The sequence below is a fragment of the Acartia tonsa genome, chromosome 5 (assembly GCF_053477335.1).
Source record: "Acartia tonsa isolate MP-2025a chromosome 5, ASM5347733v1, whole genome shotgun sequence".
Classification (NCBI taxonomy): domain Eukaryota; kingdom Metazoa; phylum Arthropoda; class Copepoda; order Calanoida; family Acartiidae; genus Acartia; species Acartia tonsa.
In genome coordinates this window covers 17,485,411-17,503,543 of record NC_137264.1, presented here as the reverse complement: position 1 = coordinate 17,503,543, position 18,133 = coordinate 17,485,411, and the positions used below count along the sequence as shown (strand labels likewise).

General features: G+C 30.0%; 1 protein-coding gene across 5 annotated transcripts in view; it reads right to left on the bottom strand.

Moving 5' to 3' along the window:
* Positions 1 to 18,133, bottom strand: part of LOC145318892 (uncharacterized) — a 108,430-nt gene that overhangs the window by 58,059 nt on the left and 32,238 nt on the right. Inside the window, exon 1 of one of the 5 annotated variants that reach the window (XM_080160568.1) lies at positions 3,802 to 4,049. The exons of the other annotated variants lie outside the window; for them this stretch is intronic. Coding sequence (XP_080016694.1) covers positions 3,802 to 3,844 — 43 coding nt within the window. The 5' untranslated portion in view covers positions 3,845 to 4,049. Of the gene's footprint in view, positions 1 to 3,801; positions 4,050 to 18,133 lie in introns of those variants that run through there. 5 annotated transcript variants of the gene reach the window in all.

Genomic DNA, 18,133 nt, shown 5'->3' with positions numbered 1-18,133 from the left:
GGTTTATTGGCTAAAGTCTAGAGCAATATTTTACAAGTCAATTAAAGCGTAAAAGCTTCTTAAGCAAGGTCAATTTACGAGGAATATTAATGTCGTCTTAGATTGGCTAGAGTTTAAATTAACAGAAAATTTGTTTGTCACTAAGGTTTAAAAATAAATTGCTAAATGGTTACTAAGCCCTGAAGATATGATAGGTTAGATTAAGTCAAGGCCAGAAGAGCCCCGCAGGGATAGAACTCAGCATGGTCAGAGTCATCCCCCTTCCCTTATACAATGTAGGTGAAGAAACAGGTTTAAGTAAAAGTACTTGCAAGAGAGTTTCAATTTAATTTATGTATTATTGAAATACATTATCAAACGCTTTGTTTTATTCTAACTGTCATGAATTATGAAATCAATATATTGCTTTTTTCTGAACTTTATTAATTGGTTTAAAACGAATTATTCTTATGATAGTTAAAATTGACTTGAAACTAAATTATTGTAAAAGGTTTGGTGAAAACTTTAACTTAAAAGTATCCGAGTATCTTTATTTCAAACATTTGTAGTCGATGCAGAGATAAAGATGGATTTTTTGCTAAATTATTAATGCAACTCTTAAAAAAAACAGTACACTATTTAGGGAGCGAGGGAACATTGGACTATAAATTATACTGGTAAACAAAGTTATCTCATTTTTTGGGTCCAAAACTCTGGATACTTTACGTGAATTTTTATTGGTTGGTTCCAAACTTAAAGTGTCCAAATTTTCCAACCAATAAGTGTATAATTATTGGGAGAGAATATGTGTATATTTATTTATTGTCCAATGTCTTATCCCTTAGGATCCCTGACGATATTTCTTTTGTACAAGAATATGTAATATTTTGTCATGCAAAACTAAAAGAAAGAAAAATGGAATAAATGTTAATTTTAAATGTTATATTCAGCTTTTTGAAAAAGAAATCAAAGCTTTTTAGCTTTTATAGTGTCTCATTTATAAAAAAAGTAATTTTTCCATGTTTCTTAAAAACTAAAATAATTGTATAATGTTTAGACACGTTTAGACATAGTACTACCATCTTTTAAAAATTATGTTCAATTTAGTTCTTAAAAAGACAGTACTACACAATTAGTGTTTTTTTCTTACTTGCTTTTATGTTATTGAATACGCATGCGAGGAAGGAAAGGGATATAAAATAGATTGAGGGTATCCTATTATAAAAAGTAGTAAGATTTTTTGTCTGTAACGAATGATCTCGTTAACCGCTGAACCGATATGGTTCTCCTTTACAGTGAAGCTTCTTATAGGTTCGGAGAAGGTTTTTTAACTATTCTGGAAAAGGGTATCTCCACCCTCTCAATATGTAATGACCCCCCCAAAATTTCTTTTTACTTTTCTCTTTCCTTTCAAACTCAAATTGAAATGGAGGGGGGGGGGGCTTTTCCCATCCCACCTCCTCTAGAGGCTTCTAGGGGCGTAACCGCTAGTTACTTAATAAAACAAAGATAAAAAACATCCAGCGTTGTTGTACATAATAATTCTAAGATTCCTTTAAGCGATCAAAGCCCTCCCCTACGGACGAAAGTAAGGACTGGCCAACACTTAATGTAAAAAAGCCCAATTAGAAAAAAACACGAAACCTATTTTTCAATAGCAATTCAAAATAAGAAATATATAGATACATGTTATATAGTTAAGTCTGTAATTAGAATAAGAAGTCGATTGTATCATATAACTTCAGTCCAAGGCAGGTTTTTGGGCTAGATAAATCAAAGAAGGAGGAGGGGTTAACAAAAACTAACATTTAGATTTTTTTTAGGAATAAAATTTTTACTGTGATTATCAAGATTATCTTTTGAATTACTTTTTACTTTTTTTGTTTCCAGACAATACTAAATTTAAACTTTTATCGAATGAGAAAACAGATGTGAGTCTGTCTGTGTGTACCGAAGGATTTCGCAAAACGCTGATCCGACATGGTACTCCTTTAAAATGTAGCTTCTCACATCGCCGCATGTCCATTAGGACGTTTTTGTGTGTGTCTGTCTATCTTACTAACCAGTGAACCGTAAATCTTCATTCAGACATTTTTTTTTTTTTTTTTTGGGGAGGGGGAAGAAAAATAATAAAACTTTTAAACTTTCCTAGTTTTAAAACTATTCAAACGCACTCACATGCATTAATGAACTATAGAGAAGTTGCGTAACCTCTTTTAAAAATTAAGAAAAATAGGTTTTGTGAATTTTTGACCTCGTAGATATTTTCTTTATCTCAAGTTATCTTAAATTCTGACAAAACACATTAAATATTAAAGGAAAACAATTATTCAGTCTACTGAACACAGCCGGATAGATAGATAGAAAAAATAGGATATATGTTATGATAAGTAGATTGATAGTTAAAAAAAAGTTAAAACCATTCCTAGGTTTATGTCATGCATGTAAGGGTAACACTTAGAAATTTTCTACTTGTTTTCATTTTGTGCAAATAAATAAATAATATTGTTGATTTGTGGATGAAGCCTTTAATTTTAAATATACTTTTCTGTCAAAAGTATTTTTTTTAATGGCAAGGACAATTATTCATTACACTTTTAATATGAGTAATTTCAAAGAAAAAAGTTTATAATTTTCAACATTTTATGGCATTAAAATAAACACACTGAATATGCCATATTTGGTCCATAGCTTAATAAAATTAAACCTTAATTAGTTTGTATCTGCGACAATAAAATGGGTATAAATAGAAAAAAGGGTACTTATTCATGCATATTCTTTCGTAAATATACTCAAAATTTTGTATTATGTTCAAATTATTGATAAAATAACGGATGCTATAATTAGGTACAAAAATGTGCAAATCATTTTTGTAAAATAACTTATTTAAAATTAGAGAAAAGGGAAATAAAGCATGCATTTGTTTTAATAAAAATCTATTTTCTAAATCTAAGTAAGTTATCATGTGAACAAAAAGGTATATCTATGTATTTTTGGGGAATGTAAAAATATTTTTGGATGATTTCCTATGTCTATACTTGCCTTGGCTGCGGCCACGTCCGCCAGCAAATTTTTGCAATTTGTACATTTTTTTAATTTTGCGCACTTTTGTCCAGGCGGAAGTTGTTTTTTTTTTAAATAAAAGCTATATAGCCAAGAATTTGTATGTTCTTGGTGATATATGTGACTAATTTTTACATACAAAATTGTTTTAATAAAACATTAAATCAATCCAGTATTTACAATATCACTCTCTCTCAATATAATATATATAAATTGAACAACTTTGGTTTTGGTAAGTCGATCACTAGTAAAAATAATATGCTTAGTCTTTTTTGCGCCTTTATTTGTGCTCTAACGACAACAAACAACCAGTCCTGGAAAAAAATAATCAAAGCACAAACTACAAAAGTTTAAATTCATCTGTAAAATAAAAAAATAAATAGAAAAATACAAGGTTTTCTCCATTATTAAGTATTCCAAAAAATATCAACCAACTATAAAAGAAATAAAAAAAGTTTTCTTCAAATTTGATATATTTAAAAACCCAGATAAATGCCCCTTTATTAATGGAGAAACCTTGTAAAAATTATAATACAATAACTTTATTGGAAAAGTCTTGGCAAATTAAAATAGAAAAGAAAAAGCTTAAAAAGATAAAAATACAGAATTTAAAGAAAAGAAAAATTCTACAAAATAAAAAAATCTTTAAAAAGTTAATATGTATTTTATACTTAAAACATAAAGATAAGGCCTCTGAATTAAAAATATTCTCATTATTTTTTAAAATTAGAAATATGATAATGTATAAAACTATCTTACTTGCGCCAGAATTTTTGGGTCGACCTCTAGAGAATTTATCCATTGTGAAATTGATATAATTTATCTATTCCCTGATTGGTTGATTTTTTTATTAGGCCGCCAAAGTGTTCTGATTGGTTGAAAAGATTAACGTCTCTGATTGGTCAGTATGTGAAGGATTTGTTGGTATTTCAAATCAATAATTTTGAAGGATTTTTACTTTTTACACCAACGACACGGAATGAAAAATTTAATATATTTTATTTCTTCGCTTTTTTCTGCGTTGTTTTGTTGATGAATATTCCTGGTATATATTCCTAATTGAGTTATTAAGTAGCAGCTTAACTGCTTGTTAAAGGATTGGCCATATATTTTTTTTGTACAAATGAGAAAACCAATGCTGCAAGGAAGGAGATAATCTTAAATTCGTAGTATCAATATTTTTTAATAAAAAAACAGTAAATAATTGCAAAAGTAAATTTTCAAGAAAAAATTTAAATCATAATATTTGTAAATAATTAACACTATCAGAAAGGAATTTATTTTGAGTTAAGATATTTTTTAAAAAAATTTTGCATGAAATATTTCTCTGCTCCCAAGAAAAACTTAATGCATATTTGTCAGGATAGGTTCTTTTTTTTAGATATTTCCTTGCAATAGTAAGTAGACCTAGGCTCCAGTTAAGCTTTCCTATGTGGTAAGACCCAACACTGCAGGGCTACCTAAGAACCGAATAACCTTGCCTAACCTAAGCGTTTAACTAAACAGAATCAATAATAATAGTGAGAAAATATTTATTTTCTTATTTTATTTCTTCAAGTAAAATAGGGGAGGGGTGTGAGGTGCACCAGTTTGCTTAGAGGAATATTGCCCTTGGTTATTACTATTTGATGTGTTTACCAATATTACAGTATTACCAACTATTCTTGAGTACGGCAAAGCTTTTCCAAAATTACCTATACCTAAGTTCTTCTACGATGTTGTGCATATTTCCTGTTATTATAAACAATTAAAAATGTTTATAGCTTAAAAAGATTAAACAAAGTAGTGGATAGGTATACTTATTTGGAAGTAAACACCCATCTATGTTTTGATGTATACCTACGAAATAAGTGTTTTCATTTGTGTCGCTATAAGTTTCAAGTATTTGTGTATTACTTAGACAATCAAATTCACGATTGAGTACATAACTAAGTTATTGAGGAAAAGAGCAATTTTTTTTAATTCAAGCTATTAATCATAATAATACAAAAATAATTCTATATTACACAATATTACAATAACATCTACTACAGAACTCAATACTAGAACTATGATGTATCTGAATATTGTTATCCTTGTTTCTAAGAAAAAAAAGAAATGTTTACTGAGTAACAAAATTTATAGCTCTATTACATACTAAACTAGCAGCAAGAAAAAAATAATTTTTCCACCTTTATATATCTTTTATGTGATTCATAATAAAACAAGGATGACAACATCCATAAGTAGCGAAGAACAAAATTTCGTGGATGGGACTGACGGTCATTGTTGTTTTCTTCAAACGACGGAAATTTAATTTTGATATCTTTAACTGAAAAAATTTTGAAAATCGATTAATAAACACCAAAGATATGGGGGAAAATGTAAAAAATATAAAAATAGCCAAAAACCTGCAAAAAGGCAGTCTGACCGTCATTGTTGATTTCTTCAAATGACCAGAAATTTAATTTTGATATCTTTAACTGAAAAAATTTTGAAAATCAGTCCATAAACACCAAAGATATGGGGGAAAATGTAAAAAATATAAAAATAGCTAAAAACCTGCAAAAAGGCAGTCTGACCGTCATTGTTGTTTTCTTCAAACGATGGGAAATTTAATTTTGATATCTATAACTGAAAATAGTTTGAAAATCGGACCATAAACACCAAAGATATGGGGGAAAATGTAAAAAATATAAAAATAGCCAAAAACCTGCAAAAAGGCAGTCTGACCGTCATTGGTGGTTCTCAAAACGACGGAAAATTTAATTTTGATATATCTAACTGAAAAAATTTTGAAAATCAGACCATAAACACCAAAGATATGAGGAAAAATGTGGAAAATAAAAAAATAGCCTAAAACCTGCTAAAAAGCCGTCCGACCGCCATTGATGTTTTATAGTTAATTGTGCTCCTTAATGAAGGGAATGTTGTCAAAAAATTTCAGCATTCTATCTTTTATAGGAGCTGAGTAAATCCCATTTCCCCCATAGCGTTACGGACTGACGGACTGACGGACTGACGGACTGACTGACGGACTGACTGACTGACGGACGGACAAAGCGAATTATAGAGTAGCTTCGCTACTAAAAATTCTAAACTTAAGCATGGAAAAAGAGGACAACGTCCCCTATGCTTTGATTTTCATCCTATCCCCTTCAGCAAATTATATTATTAGAAACGTCTTCAGGTGCCTGTTGCCCCCCCCCCCCCTCCAAATAAAAAGTTAAAATATGGAGCTGGGGAAGGGGGGGGGGGATACCTGCTGTTCCTTAACCATGCGTGGCTACCCAGTGCCCAATATCACCTAACCTAATTTGACCAAAAGTAGTAAACAAACGAAACCCCTCCCCCCGTCTTCTTTTCAAGTTATTTAAAGTGAGGAATTAATGGGGAGGGGTAGGCGATATTCATAGCTCAACAAGAGACTTTGCTTATATGTTATCATCTTTGCTGAGGGTATAAATAAGTAGAAAGAAGCATTAATACAACATTACTGGAAACATATGAAGAATAATTGTAATTATTAATGTGCCTTAATGAGTTTCTACACGGATCATGTAATAGGTATGTGATAGATGTATACTTTTTTGCCAGTCAAAATACATATTTTTGGTTTATAGAGATATTATTTGTGCTATAATTGTTTAAATTGAGATCTTTTATTAACATAAATGTCTGTGATTCCCTGATTAAAAAAAAAAATTAAAAACAATGGGGGGTTGGAGGTTTGTGGGGTTTCAAGCTCCCATATGTCCCATTGTTAAATAATTGTCATTTCTAAATGAGTGAACTATCAATCTATAGAAGGTATAATATCCATTTTTGTGCACTTATCCTACAGCTAAAATAAAATTTGCTATACAAATGAAACTATTTATATAACCATTATATTCCTAGTTCTTATTATGCAATAATTCATAATTTCGTATATATACATATTATATATGGTGCATTATTTGCCAAATGTACAACTTTTCTGCACTACCTCTCCGATTTTGTTAATACTCTATATTTTGGTCCGTTGGGTGATTCAAGGATGCTGGATGGCCAAAAAAAAGTTTCAGAGTCCCTGGATGTCTAGATATCTAGCTATCTATGAAGGTAGGTAAAAAAAATTTAAAAAACACCCATTTTTTCACAATTTTAAAAATTAATTTTTTCATCAATCTTACATCCAACCTATACATTTTATACACCAAAATGATTGTTTATTCATGTAAAAAGCGCACATAATGCTATTTTGGCCAAAACTCTAATTTTACAGGGTGTCCAACAAAAAGTGTATTTTGGATATCTAGCGTAATACCCAAAATACCTGTAAATGTGATTTTTGTGTCTGTAGAGCTAAAACTTGGTCCAAATTGGCTATTTTTTTCAAATTACTCTAATATGTGTCTTAGTATGTTTGGTCATAGTGTTTTCTGACCAGATCAATATTTTCCTATTTTTTGGACACCCTGTATTTTCAAAAAAAGAGAAAATTTTTTTTTTTTTTTTTTTCAATTTTTTTTCTATTTTTAAGTTACTTAAAACTGTCATATAGATACAGATTTTGACTTATAACAATAATATTTGCCTATTTTACAAATTTTTACACTTTTGGGACACCCTGTGTATGTTTTTGAAAAATGATGGTTTTTACCCATTTTTGGGAGGAAGGAGTCGTTTTAAGGCCATAGACTATTTCTTCATTTTTGTAGAACTTTTCAAGATACATCATTTGTTATTTATGCAAAAAGCGCAAAAACCTAACCGTTTTGCCGTTATTCATTGCCAAAGGCGGAATTTTTTACGTTTTTTGCCGTTCCCGAGGTTTTAATGTGCATTTTAGGTAGGAAGACGTTGAGTTTTCAAGATTACTCTGAAATACTTTTATTTAGGAAATTTAATTTTCTAAAATTCATATAAAGTCAAATTTTTTGTGCAGCTAACCGTTTTTCGTCAAGATGGATTTCATTTGTTAAAACAAGAAAATGAAGTGTATATAATATAAATAATTGCTATAACATAAGTAATAAAAGAAACATAAACCATGTGCATTTGAAATTCCATATGACAAAAATCGGTTGGATATACAAAAATTTTTACTTCACATGAAATTTAGTAAAATAAAATGCCTAAATAAAAGTATTTCACAGTTATCTTGAAAAATCAATGTCTTCCTACCTAAAATGCGCATTAAATCCTCGGGAACGGCAAAGAAACGTAAAAAATTCCGCCCTTGGCAGTGAAAAACGGCAAAACGGTTCGGTTTTTGCGCTTTTTGCATAAATAACAAATGATGTATCTTGAAAAGTTCTACATAAATGAAGAAATAGTCTATGGCCTTAAAACGACTCCTTCCTCCCAAAAATGGGCAAAAACCATCATTTTCCAAAAACATGCACAGGGTGTCCCAAAAGTGTAAAAATTTGTAAAATAGGCAAATATTATTGTTATTAGTCAAAATATGTATCTATATGACAGTTTTAAGTAACTTAAAAATAGAAAAAAAATTGAAAAAAAAAAAATTTTTTTTTTCTCTTTTTTTGAAAATATAGGGTGTCCAAAAAATAGGAAAATATTGATCTGGTCAGAAAACACTATGACCAAACATACTAAGACACATATTAGAGTAATTTGAAAAAAATAGCCAATTTGGACCAAGTTTTAGCTCTACAGACACAAAAATCACATTTACAGGGTGTTCCAAAATGAAATTTGACAACCTTATAGTCCCGGGTCCTTCGAACCGTTATATACTACATATGCCCACAGATAAAACACAGGATTTAAGCCAAAAAAATGATTTTTTTTGGACAGGTATTTTGGGTATTACGCTAGATATCCAAAATACACTTTTTGTTGGACACCCTGTAAAATTAGAGTTTTGGCCAAAATAGCATTATGTGCGCTTTTTACATGAATAAACAATCATTTTGGTGTATAAAATGTATAGGTTGGATGTAAGATTGATGAAAAAATTAATTTTTAAAATTGTGAAAAAATGGGTGTTTTTTAAATTTTTGTTACCTACCTTCATAGATAGCTAGATATCTAGACATCCAGGGACTCTGAAACTTTTTTTTGGCCATCCAGCATCCTTGAATCACCCAACGGACCAAAATATAGAGTATTAACAAAATCGGAGAGGTAGTGCAGAAAAGTGGTACATTTGGCAAATAATGCACCATATATAAAAACCTTTAATTAATGATATTGTCCTTTAGTAACAAAAATAGATTTGTTATCTTTCTATTTATGCACAGACAAATTTAAAAAGTTAAAAGGCAGAGAGAGGGGACAATTGGCTGTTTATTACGCTAGTCTCCAGAGTTTTATAATAACCCTTTTTTCTTATTAATAGGCTCAACAACTCTGGGGACTTTTATTGATTTTGATTGGTTGGTTTATTTAGTTGAGTGTCCAAACATTTCAACCACATATTGTAACCTACAGAAGGGGTAAATTTGTGTATTAACATTGGGGATGTACTTTAATTTATTATCAATATTCTTATACCTTTAGATCCCTTTGGTAAAATTTTCACAGCAGACAAAAAATAATGAATTTCACTCATAATTAAGTGTTAAATTTTCCCCTAAACTATTACTCATGATAATTTTATGTAAACACTGTAAAAAAAAGTGTTTCCTTATTTGCCAAGTTTTATAAGCCCTGCTACTCTAATAACTAAAGTCTGTTCGCCATTATTCCGTTTGTCTATCCGCATGAACGTATCGTTGTTTTTGTTTATTGTCTGATTTTAATAAACAAAAAGATTATATTATAAAACAAATAACACAAATAAAAACAGTAACTGTCAAAAAAAGTTATTTTTAACAGCTTGATATTGCTGCGCTACTTATGGACCTAGAAAGACTAAAATGTTTAATGTAGATAATGAAGTCGATAGCATATCATTAATGACCACTTTTGTTTAATGTCATCATAGAGTCGACATTGTAATTGACAGAAAGCCTTAAAATTGGACAAAGTATATAAAAAATTTAAATAAAGATTAGCTTTTTTTATAGTGTACTGTATAAGAAGGTCATTCTTTGACATCTCGAGTTCATTAATTATATGGGAAAAATTCCTGTTAACTTTATATTGGCCACAATATACAGTAACGGACTTAGATAAGGCTTTACAAAAATTAATGAATTTAATAGCTATGTCAAAAAAGTTTCATTAGAGTATTTAAAACAGCTGGTTGGTCCTTTACTTTACACAAACCATTAAAATGTAACCTAATCTAAACTTTTAAGAGCTTATGTCCTCGCCCGTAGTCATGAGTAACATCAAATATCCTAAAAAAACCTCGAGACATTTGAAGATCTTGGGATTTTAAAAGAAAAAAAATTGGCAGAAATAAAAGACCCGCCCCAACAAAATTCCATGTCTAAACTATACAAAAACCTTTTCCAACAAATTTATTTTTAGAACATGAATCCCTTTCCCTACACAGTCATTAAGCAATTAAAAGAATTTTCTATTTTTTGTTAGAATAGGACATTTAGTGAAAGTGATCCTAAGAGAAGACGAACGAGTAAATTAACAAGGTCTAATAACAGGTTATTCTTCTGTAGGTCATGTTGTCTTTCTGTCTGTTTGTGTGTTTGTAGCAAAGGATTTCGCTAACCGCTGACATTCTTTACAGCGAAGCTTCTTAGAAGTAAAAAGAGATATTTTAGTTATTCTTTTTAGGAGGGTACCCAAGAGAAATTGCCCCTCAAAAAATACAGACACTAAAAAAATGTTCTTCTTTCCATATAAAACCAAAATAAACAGTTGAGGACCAAATCCCTCCCCACCTTCCCCTAAGTTCACCTAGGGACTTACGACATTTGAAAGTCTGGCTTTCGGACGGTCTGACATACATAGTTGTAGAGTAGTAGCACATATAAAAAAGACATCTTAATACTTAGTTTAATACCTAAAGATTGATAGAAAAATTTAAATGATTACCGACATTTGGGAAAATTTAAGGTGATATGTTAAATTTCACATCAATCAAATTAGAAAATTAAAATTGGCGTTTAAAAGACTTTTAGTTTTAGTATGTACTGTACTTTTTACGCGAGTAGCCTCTAGGGAATCTAACAAAATAGTTCTTACACCTAATATAAAACAACATTTACTTTATTATGATTATTTTATCACGCATTGTACCATCCCCGAACCCTAAAAACATTAATAAGTACAGAATATAAGTAATATCATTTCTGAATAAGATTTGCTCCTATTGTCAATTATGGGCTAATCATCCTAATTTTAATCATTGTGTTCTTTTGCTAATATTAATAGATTAGGCTTGGCAAGTGAAAAAAAGAATTAATGGGCAGTGTGTTGACATGCAGATAAAATGATTCGCAAATATGATGCATGTGCAGAAGTGAATTCACACCTTACTTATATTATAGCAGACGCTTTTAATGTACAAATTCTTTTATGCTGCTGATGAAATAAATATTTTTTGTCTGACTTTAGAAAAGGAACCAGTAATTTTTAAGCTAATATTTTAAAAATAATACATACACAGCAGTAAGTTTTTGTTTGTTTTTTAAGATCTCATAAACAATGAACTTGAATTTAAGGTGAACTTGACATATTTCCGGGAATGGTTTTAGGCTATTTTATTTTCAAAATTTGGCTATTTTTCTGCCTCTCTATCGCTAAACACAGAGCCCCTAGGTGCTAGGGGCGCAGCCACTAGTAGTAATATTTTTTTTAGTTTAGATATGAGCTTAAATTCGTAAAAAATCTTTTAATATGTAATTAATTTATTATTAAAATTTTTCCTTCCTCTTCTGACCTTTGAATGTATAGAATGTTTAATGCTAGACAAGCATAACTATTTTTAAAATAAATTAACAAAAGTTACATGGAATCAAATACCCTCTTCTCCTCCATACTTAAAAAGCCTTTACTAATGAGTTAAGCCAAAGGGAAAATCTAACATAACTTTTCAAAACACTATGCTTGAATATAAAGTAGTAAGGCTTTTATTGAAGCCCGAGATCTCAGCAATTGCTGTTAAATTTTTTTTTTCGGGGAAGCTTCAAAATGTCTTGATAAGGTTTTATGCTTTTTTCTTTCCTTCCACGCCTATTCCTTGAGGATAAAGTTAAAGCATCTATTCTATGAAATAAAGTAGTAAGGTTTTTGTCTGGAGCTAAAATTTGCGTCAAATTATTTTTTACAGTTTTCAGAGAAACTTATAAATGTCTTGGGCTGGTTTTAGGCCATTTTCTCATCTTCGCCTAAAGGTTACAGCGAAACAACCAGTTACAGTTATAAAGTAATACTCTTAAATAATGTAAGAGAATTATTATCATGATGGTACTTACAAAGGGACGTACAAACATGCAATAATTATAGAGAAGCTGAACTACTAAAATTATACTTTAAAATTTTGTGAAACTAGTTTCATGCCTTGACTGTTAAAATTAGGGAATACATGCATAAAAAAAGAATAATGCAGTTTTACAGCTTTATACTAGGTATACATCAGAGATAAGACAATAGAGGATAAAATAAATTGATTTCACCCTACAATATTCAAAATAAAGTTACCCATTCTGTAGATTAGAATCATTGGTGAAAAATTATACATTGTTAGGTTGTGCTGAAGATTAATTTTAGAAACAAGGGTATTCTGTATGTTTTATTAATCTTTGTAATTAATACATTTTTATAGATACCTTAATTTCTTTGATTAATTTATCTTTCATTGGCTTATCCATGAATCCCTGTGTGTTAAATTCAGGTTAAACTATTTAAATTCTCGTTAATTTTAGTTAATTTCTCATTTGTAAGATTGTTGATAATATATTACTGAATTTTATTTCAATATATTTTAACTTGAAGGCGTAACCTCTTCTCTTCAGGAAGAAAGGAGGGAACACTCAAATGTAAATTTAATTTTGTACCCAAAGTTTTATAAACATATTCTTGTATAATTAGATCGAACTTTTAGTAAATGTTGATTTAAATGTACATGTACAAATTAGTCGCGATCTCCAATGATATTATTTTCTACATAACGGTAATTTTTTCAACATTATTGGGGATTTACATTATTTAAAGCCCATTATCTTATCCCTTGAGATCCCTGAGATCTAAATAAAGTTAGAAGTGTAACCTCTATTTTACATGTGTCTTGAATTCAATCAAGACAAAGAGGAGGACAAAATTAGCATTAGAGGAGACTATCTATTTAATAATTTTTAAAATTTATTTAAAAAAATAATCTTGGCCATTTTGCAAAACTTTTACCCTGGAAATTTGCTTTACTTGTACAAATGTTGTTTTTCTTATTTTTAAGAGCATTTTTCCATTTAAGTTTGTAATTGTATTTAAATAGTACTTGAATTTTGTGTTTATTTGTTTTGTTTTGCTTTTAAATATTTTAAAAATTTTAAAAGAATAGACTCTATAATGGGGACACACAGAAAACTGTCCCGAATTTGTATTAATTTTGAGGAACAAGACTCCAGTGACGTCATATTTTTCTTTCCTGAAAAAGGGAAGGGGGGAAGAAAATTTCTTCAAAAGAGATGGGGAAAACCCCCTTTTCTCCCATCTCTTTTTTCTTCCCCCCTTCCCTTTTTTTTCTTTCCCCCTTCCCTTTTTCGGGAAAGAAAAATATGACGTAACTGGAGTCTTGTTCCTCAAAATTAATACAAATTCGGGACAGTTTTCTGTGTGTCTATAATGGGTACTTATTTTTTTATGAAGTTAATAAACTTATTCTTACTATCAAAATAGTATGTAGAACTTTTATAAAAAAAAAACACTACATTTAAATAAGATAATTAAACCTTTTGGTTTGACCTTAGTGATTCCTGGAGTGATCAAGCACAATATAATATAAATTACACAAAACAAAACATATAAAAACTCAATAATTGTTAATGTTCGGTTTTCCCTTTGTCTGATTACTGAAATATAGCTTTTGTGACTGAGGTCATCCTTATTTTGAGTAATTTAATCCTTGTTTTGCAAAATTTACCGAAAATTATGACTTTAAAGAACTAATTTGAAATCTTGAAATAGTCCGTTTCTTTTAAAACTGTAATTAAAATAACAGAAAAAACATAGACACAATCTTTAAACAATTCTGTAGCTCAGATTAATGTTTCTAAAAAATTGAATTCTTACTTCTCTAATATACCATTTTTACTTATTTAAATTGTCTTTTTCTAACTTTATTTTGTAAAAAATGTATAAGAATATATCTATGTTCTGTATTTTATCTACAATCTTATTCTGTTTTCAATTTAAATATTATTATTTCAAATATTCATAATTCAGGAATAGAATATTACATGCGAAGTAAAACTTACAAGACCCCACGCTTTCATGAATAGAAAGACAGGGGAATTAGAATAATTTTATAATGAAATTTATGATGAACATTATTTTAGACATAATAACATTGTTAGTGTATCAATAGATCCCTGATCAAACCAGGTTTTACTTATTGCATACACAAGCAAAATCGGTTGAATCAGCAATAATACTGTTTGACCCCTAATAACAAGATTGTTTTTTTTTATGTCTTTTGAAAATGTAAAAAACATCACTGAAAATCGACCCCAAAAATGATTGACTGACGGACACAAAAACAAGTTCTTTGAGACCATTTGTTTAGAGGTTCGTGGGGCAATACAAATCAATAGAAAGCTAAGGGGGTGGGGGGATTGTGGTCCACTGAATACAAATTAGTAATTGTAAAATGAAAAATTAAATTGCAGAGAAAGGTTTAGGAAATTACTGCGGAAAATTCTAAAATCTTTGGAGCGCAAATTCTTTTAAATCCTGCTTTATTGTTAATGTGAAGACCAGAAATTTTATTCACACTTTCTATCATTCTTTAATTTTTAACTAATATTGATTGGTTGTTATAAACTAGCAGTATGCATGCTTTTACATACATCGATATTTATCCAATAATCTAGATAAGGAATAATTTGTTTATCATATTTGAAAGTATATTTCAATTTATCGACTATTGGCTTATCCCTTAAGATCCTCGATCAAGAATGTGAATTGGATTTGGATTGCGGAGTTTTCATGATTAGGAATCTCTTGTAAACAGGAATAGAACAACGAAGAAATATTAAAGAACTTCAAAAAATCATCCAATTCCTTGGACTGAAATCAATTTTCCAAAAAGCATTATCATTTCAAAGACTTTAGCTAAACTTTTTTGTGGTTTTAAAGTTAACAAAACCGATTTTAAAAGTCTTCAGTAATTAGTAAATTTAATATTTGATGTTTGGACTTTCAGTTATGCTATTAACATCTATGGGTGTAAAGTTATTACCGCATATAAAGTTTAGGATAGCAAGGCTGGTGTTCCATTACTTCCACATATTTGCATATTCACAAAAATTTAAATCTTTGCAAAAAGTCTTCAGATGCAAATACATTATGGGGTGTATTTCATTCAAAAGTTGACTAGCGCAGTATTTGTGCTATAGTAGTTATTTTGCATTAATTTTAATGTAATGCGGAAGTGATGACACACTAGTATTCCTATGGATATTTCATATTTACAAGTACAATGTACCATGACCAAGGAGCACAGTGAGCCCAGGAATCCAACTTTGTGGAAAAAATTATTTATGCCCAAAATCGAACTTTAGAAAATCAATTATTTTAAAAGTCCATGTTAAAATTCATCATATTAGAGGAGGTTTGCCATTTTAAATTAATGAAAAATTAAAAAAATTAAAGTTTTTATGGCCTTCTGAAGTTGTTACCCTGGAATTCACGAAATTTAGATACAAAAATCTCCCAAAAAAAATATTTTTAATTTTTTTTTTGTTTTACTTGCCATTTAATCAAATATTAACTTAGGACATAATGTAATAACATTTTAGAAAGGTTGTGCAATTATCTAACACTGGATAACAAGAAACTAAATAGTTTTGTATAAAAAAACCTCTTGAATCCATATTAAAGAAAGTTGGTAAAAATGCAAAAAAAAGCACGTTGAATATTTTTTTAAGCTCTGATTCAAATACCTTGATCTTTTTAGCAACGAGGTGAAAATTTTTAGGATGAAGTTCTAGCATTAATTAGGCAATATATAAGAGGATCCCATTGGTCTTATCAACTTTCACTTAGTTGCTTAACCTCTATAGATATTTTTGTAAAGGTCGTTTTAAGCTATTTTTAGTGTATAATCCTTATATAATTTGTTGCCGGATTTCATTATAGAGAAAAATCCTTTTACAGGGTAAAAATCTGGCAAAATGCCTTTCTGAAAAATCATGGCATAAAATTTTTCCACAAGTGGTGGAAAAGTTAGAGCACCTCAAAATAAAATTTTACTATGCCCTTGTGTATTGGACCCTGAGGGCCTCCTGGAGGGGCTACCAGAAATCTAAAGGTATCTTTAGAACCACAATGGCCGGCTCTAACTGCACTCAGAAGAAGTCAGAGATAATTGCCGGCCGCCTTCCGTCCTTTAATTGGCGGCAAAGTAAGCACACCAAAAAAATGACGATTTTTTGTTGTGTTTTTTGAACACAGGGCGGCGTGTGTTTGTGGCGCAGCCACGTGTATTACCACTTTTTTGTAGGTCATTCCAAGCCGGATTGGCGGGTGTGCGGCCAGCGGTGGTCTGGCTGGCCGTTTGGCCGACAGCCGCAGTTAAAGGTCGCAAAAATTGTCAAAAATTGAAGTTTTTGAGGATTTTGGCATGCCAGTGCAGCCAGACTGCTTGGCTGACAGGCCTGGGACACATGTCACCTGACACACTGGGCCATTGCCCATCTTTGCTATTTTGCACAATTTTTTTTCCATCACTTCCCTGGCCGTGATGGCCATTCAAAGTGGCCTGGGTCAAAATCGACCAAAAACCAATTTTTGGGGGTGATATTTTGACCCCCCAATCATATAGAGAGGGAGGAAGGGATAATCTTGTTAATTCTGTAAAAGGTACTATAAAAACCTTTTAATTAAAAAAAAAATTGTTTGATTTGGTTGAAAAATAAGGAAGTTATTAATTTTTTCCATAAAATTGGATTCCTGGGCTCACTGTGAGGAGGGAAGGTTAATTTAAAATATGCGCAATAAATCTAAAATAATATTTGGGGGCAGATAAAAAGGTCGTCAATTCTACTAGCATTACCCCCAAACGAGTATTAAATGGTGCCGTATTAATTTACAGTTAAAAAAAAAGAAAGGGATAGTTTCACGAAGTGCATTTAAAAAAAATAGTGAACTGTAAGTTTTTTCTATTTTAAATAACCTAGTAGTGCATAATATAAAGTTATTGATTAAAATTAAAAGATTTGACCAGGGATTTTCCTTAAAAAATGATTTTTTCATTTTTATTTTCAACTTCGTTGCATGTTATATATGGCAAAAACTTTTTTGTCATAAATACAACGTTAGATAGCATTTACTAGTTAATAGAACTTCAAACTTATTATACAACAAAATACACATAACAACAAAGAATGACCAATGAAATATTCAGTATAGTACTTAGAGTAGTGATCTTTTTATATGTCTTAGTAGAATATATTAGGCATTGGATAGATATGATTGTGATAAAGAATTTTAACATTGACCTGACCGAACTTTTTTTATTTGACAATATCTAAAAAAGTAAGTGGTTTGCAACATAAATCACATGAGAATGGTCTTTTTATATATATATGTTGTATGGTTAGTTGGTATTTCCGCGTGAGATAATGTGTATATTGTAAGTAAACCGAACGGTTTTCTTAATTTTTTTAAAAATAATCTCTAGAAACCTGTCCTATAATGAACCGGACGTTATTTTTTATGTTTTTTTAAGTAACTTGTCCCAAGGGGAACCCCTGTTCAATTTTTTTATAACTCTTGTGAAATATGTGGAAAAAGATTCTCTGATATTGGTGTTTTGGCTAAACATATTTGGAAAAAAATAGACCATTCTCATGTAATTTATGTGGCAAATCACTTTAACTTTTTTAGTTATTGTCAAATAAAAAAAGTTTGGTCTGGTCAATGTTAAAAATTCTTTAACATATAATCATATCTATCCAATGCCTAATATATTCTACTAAGACATATAAAAGTTCACTACTCTAAGTACCTTAACTTTTTAAATACACTTCGTAGA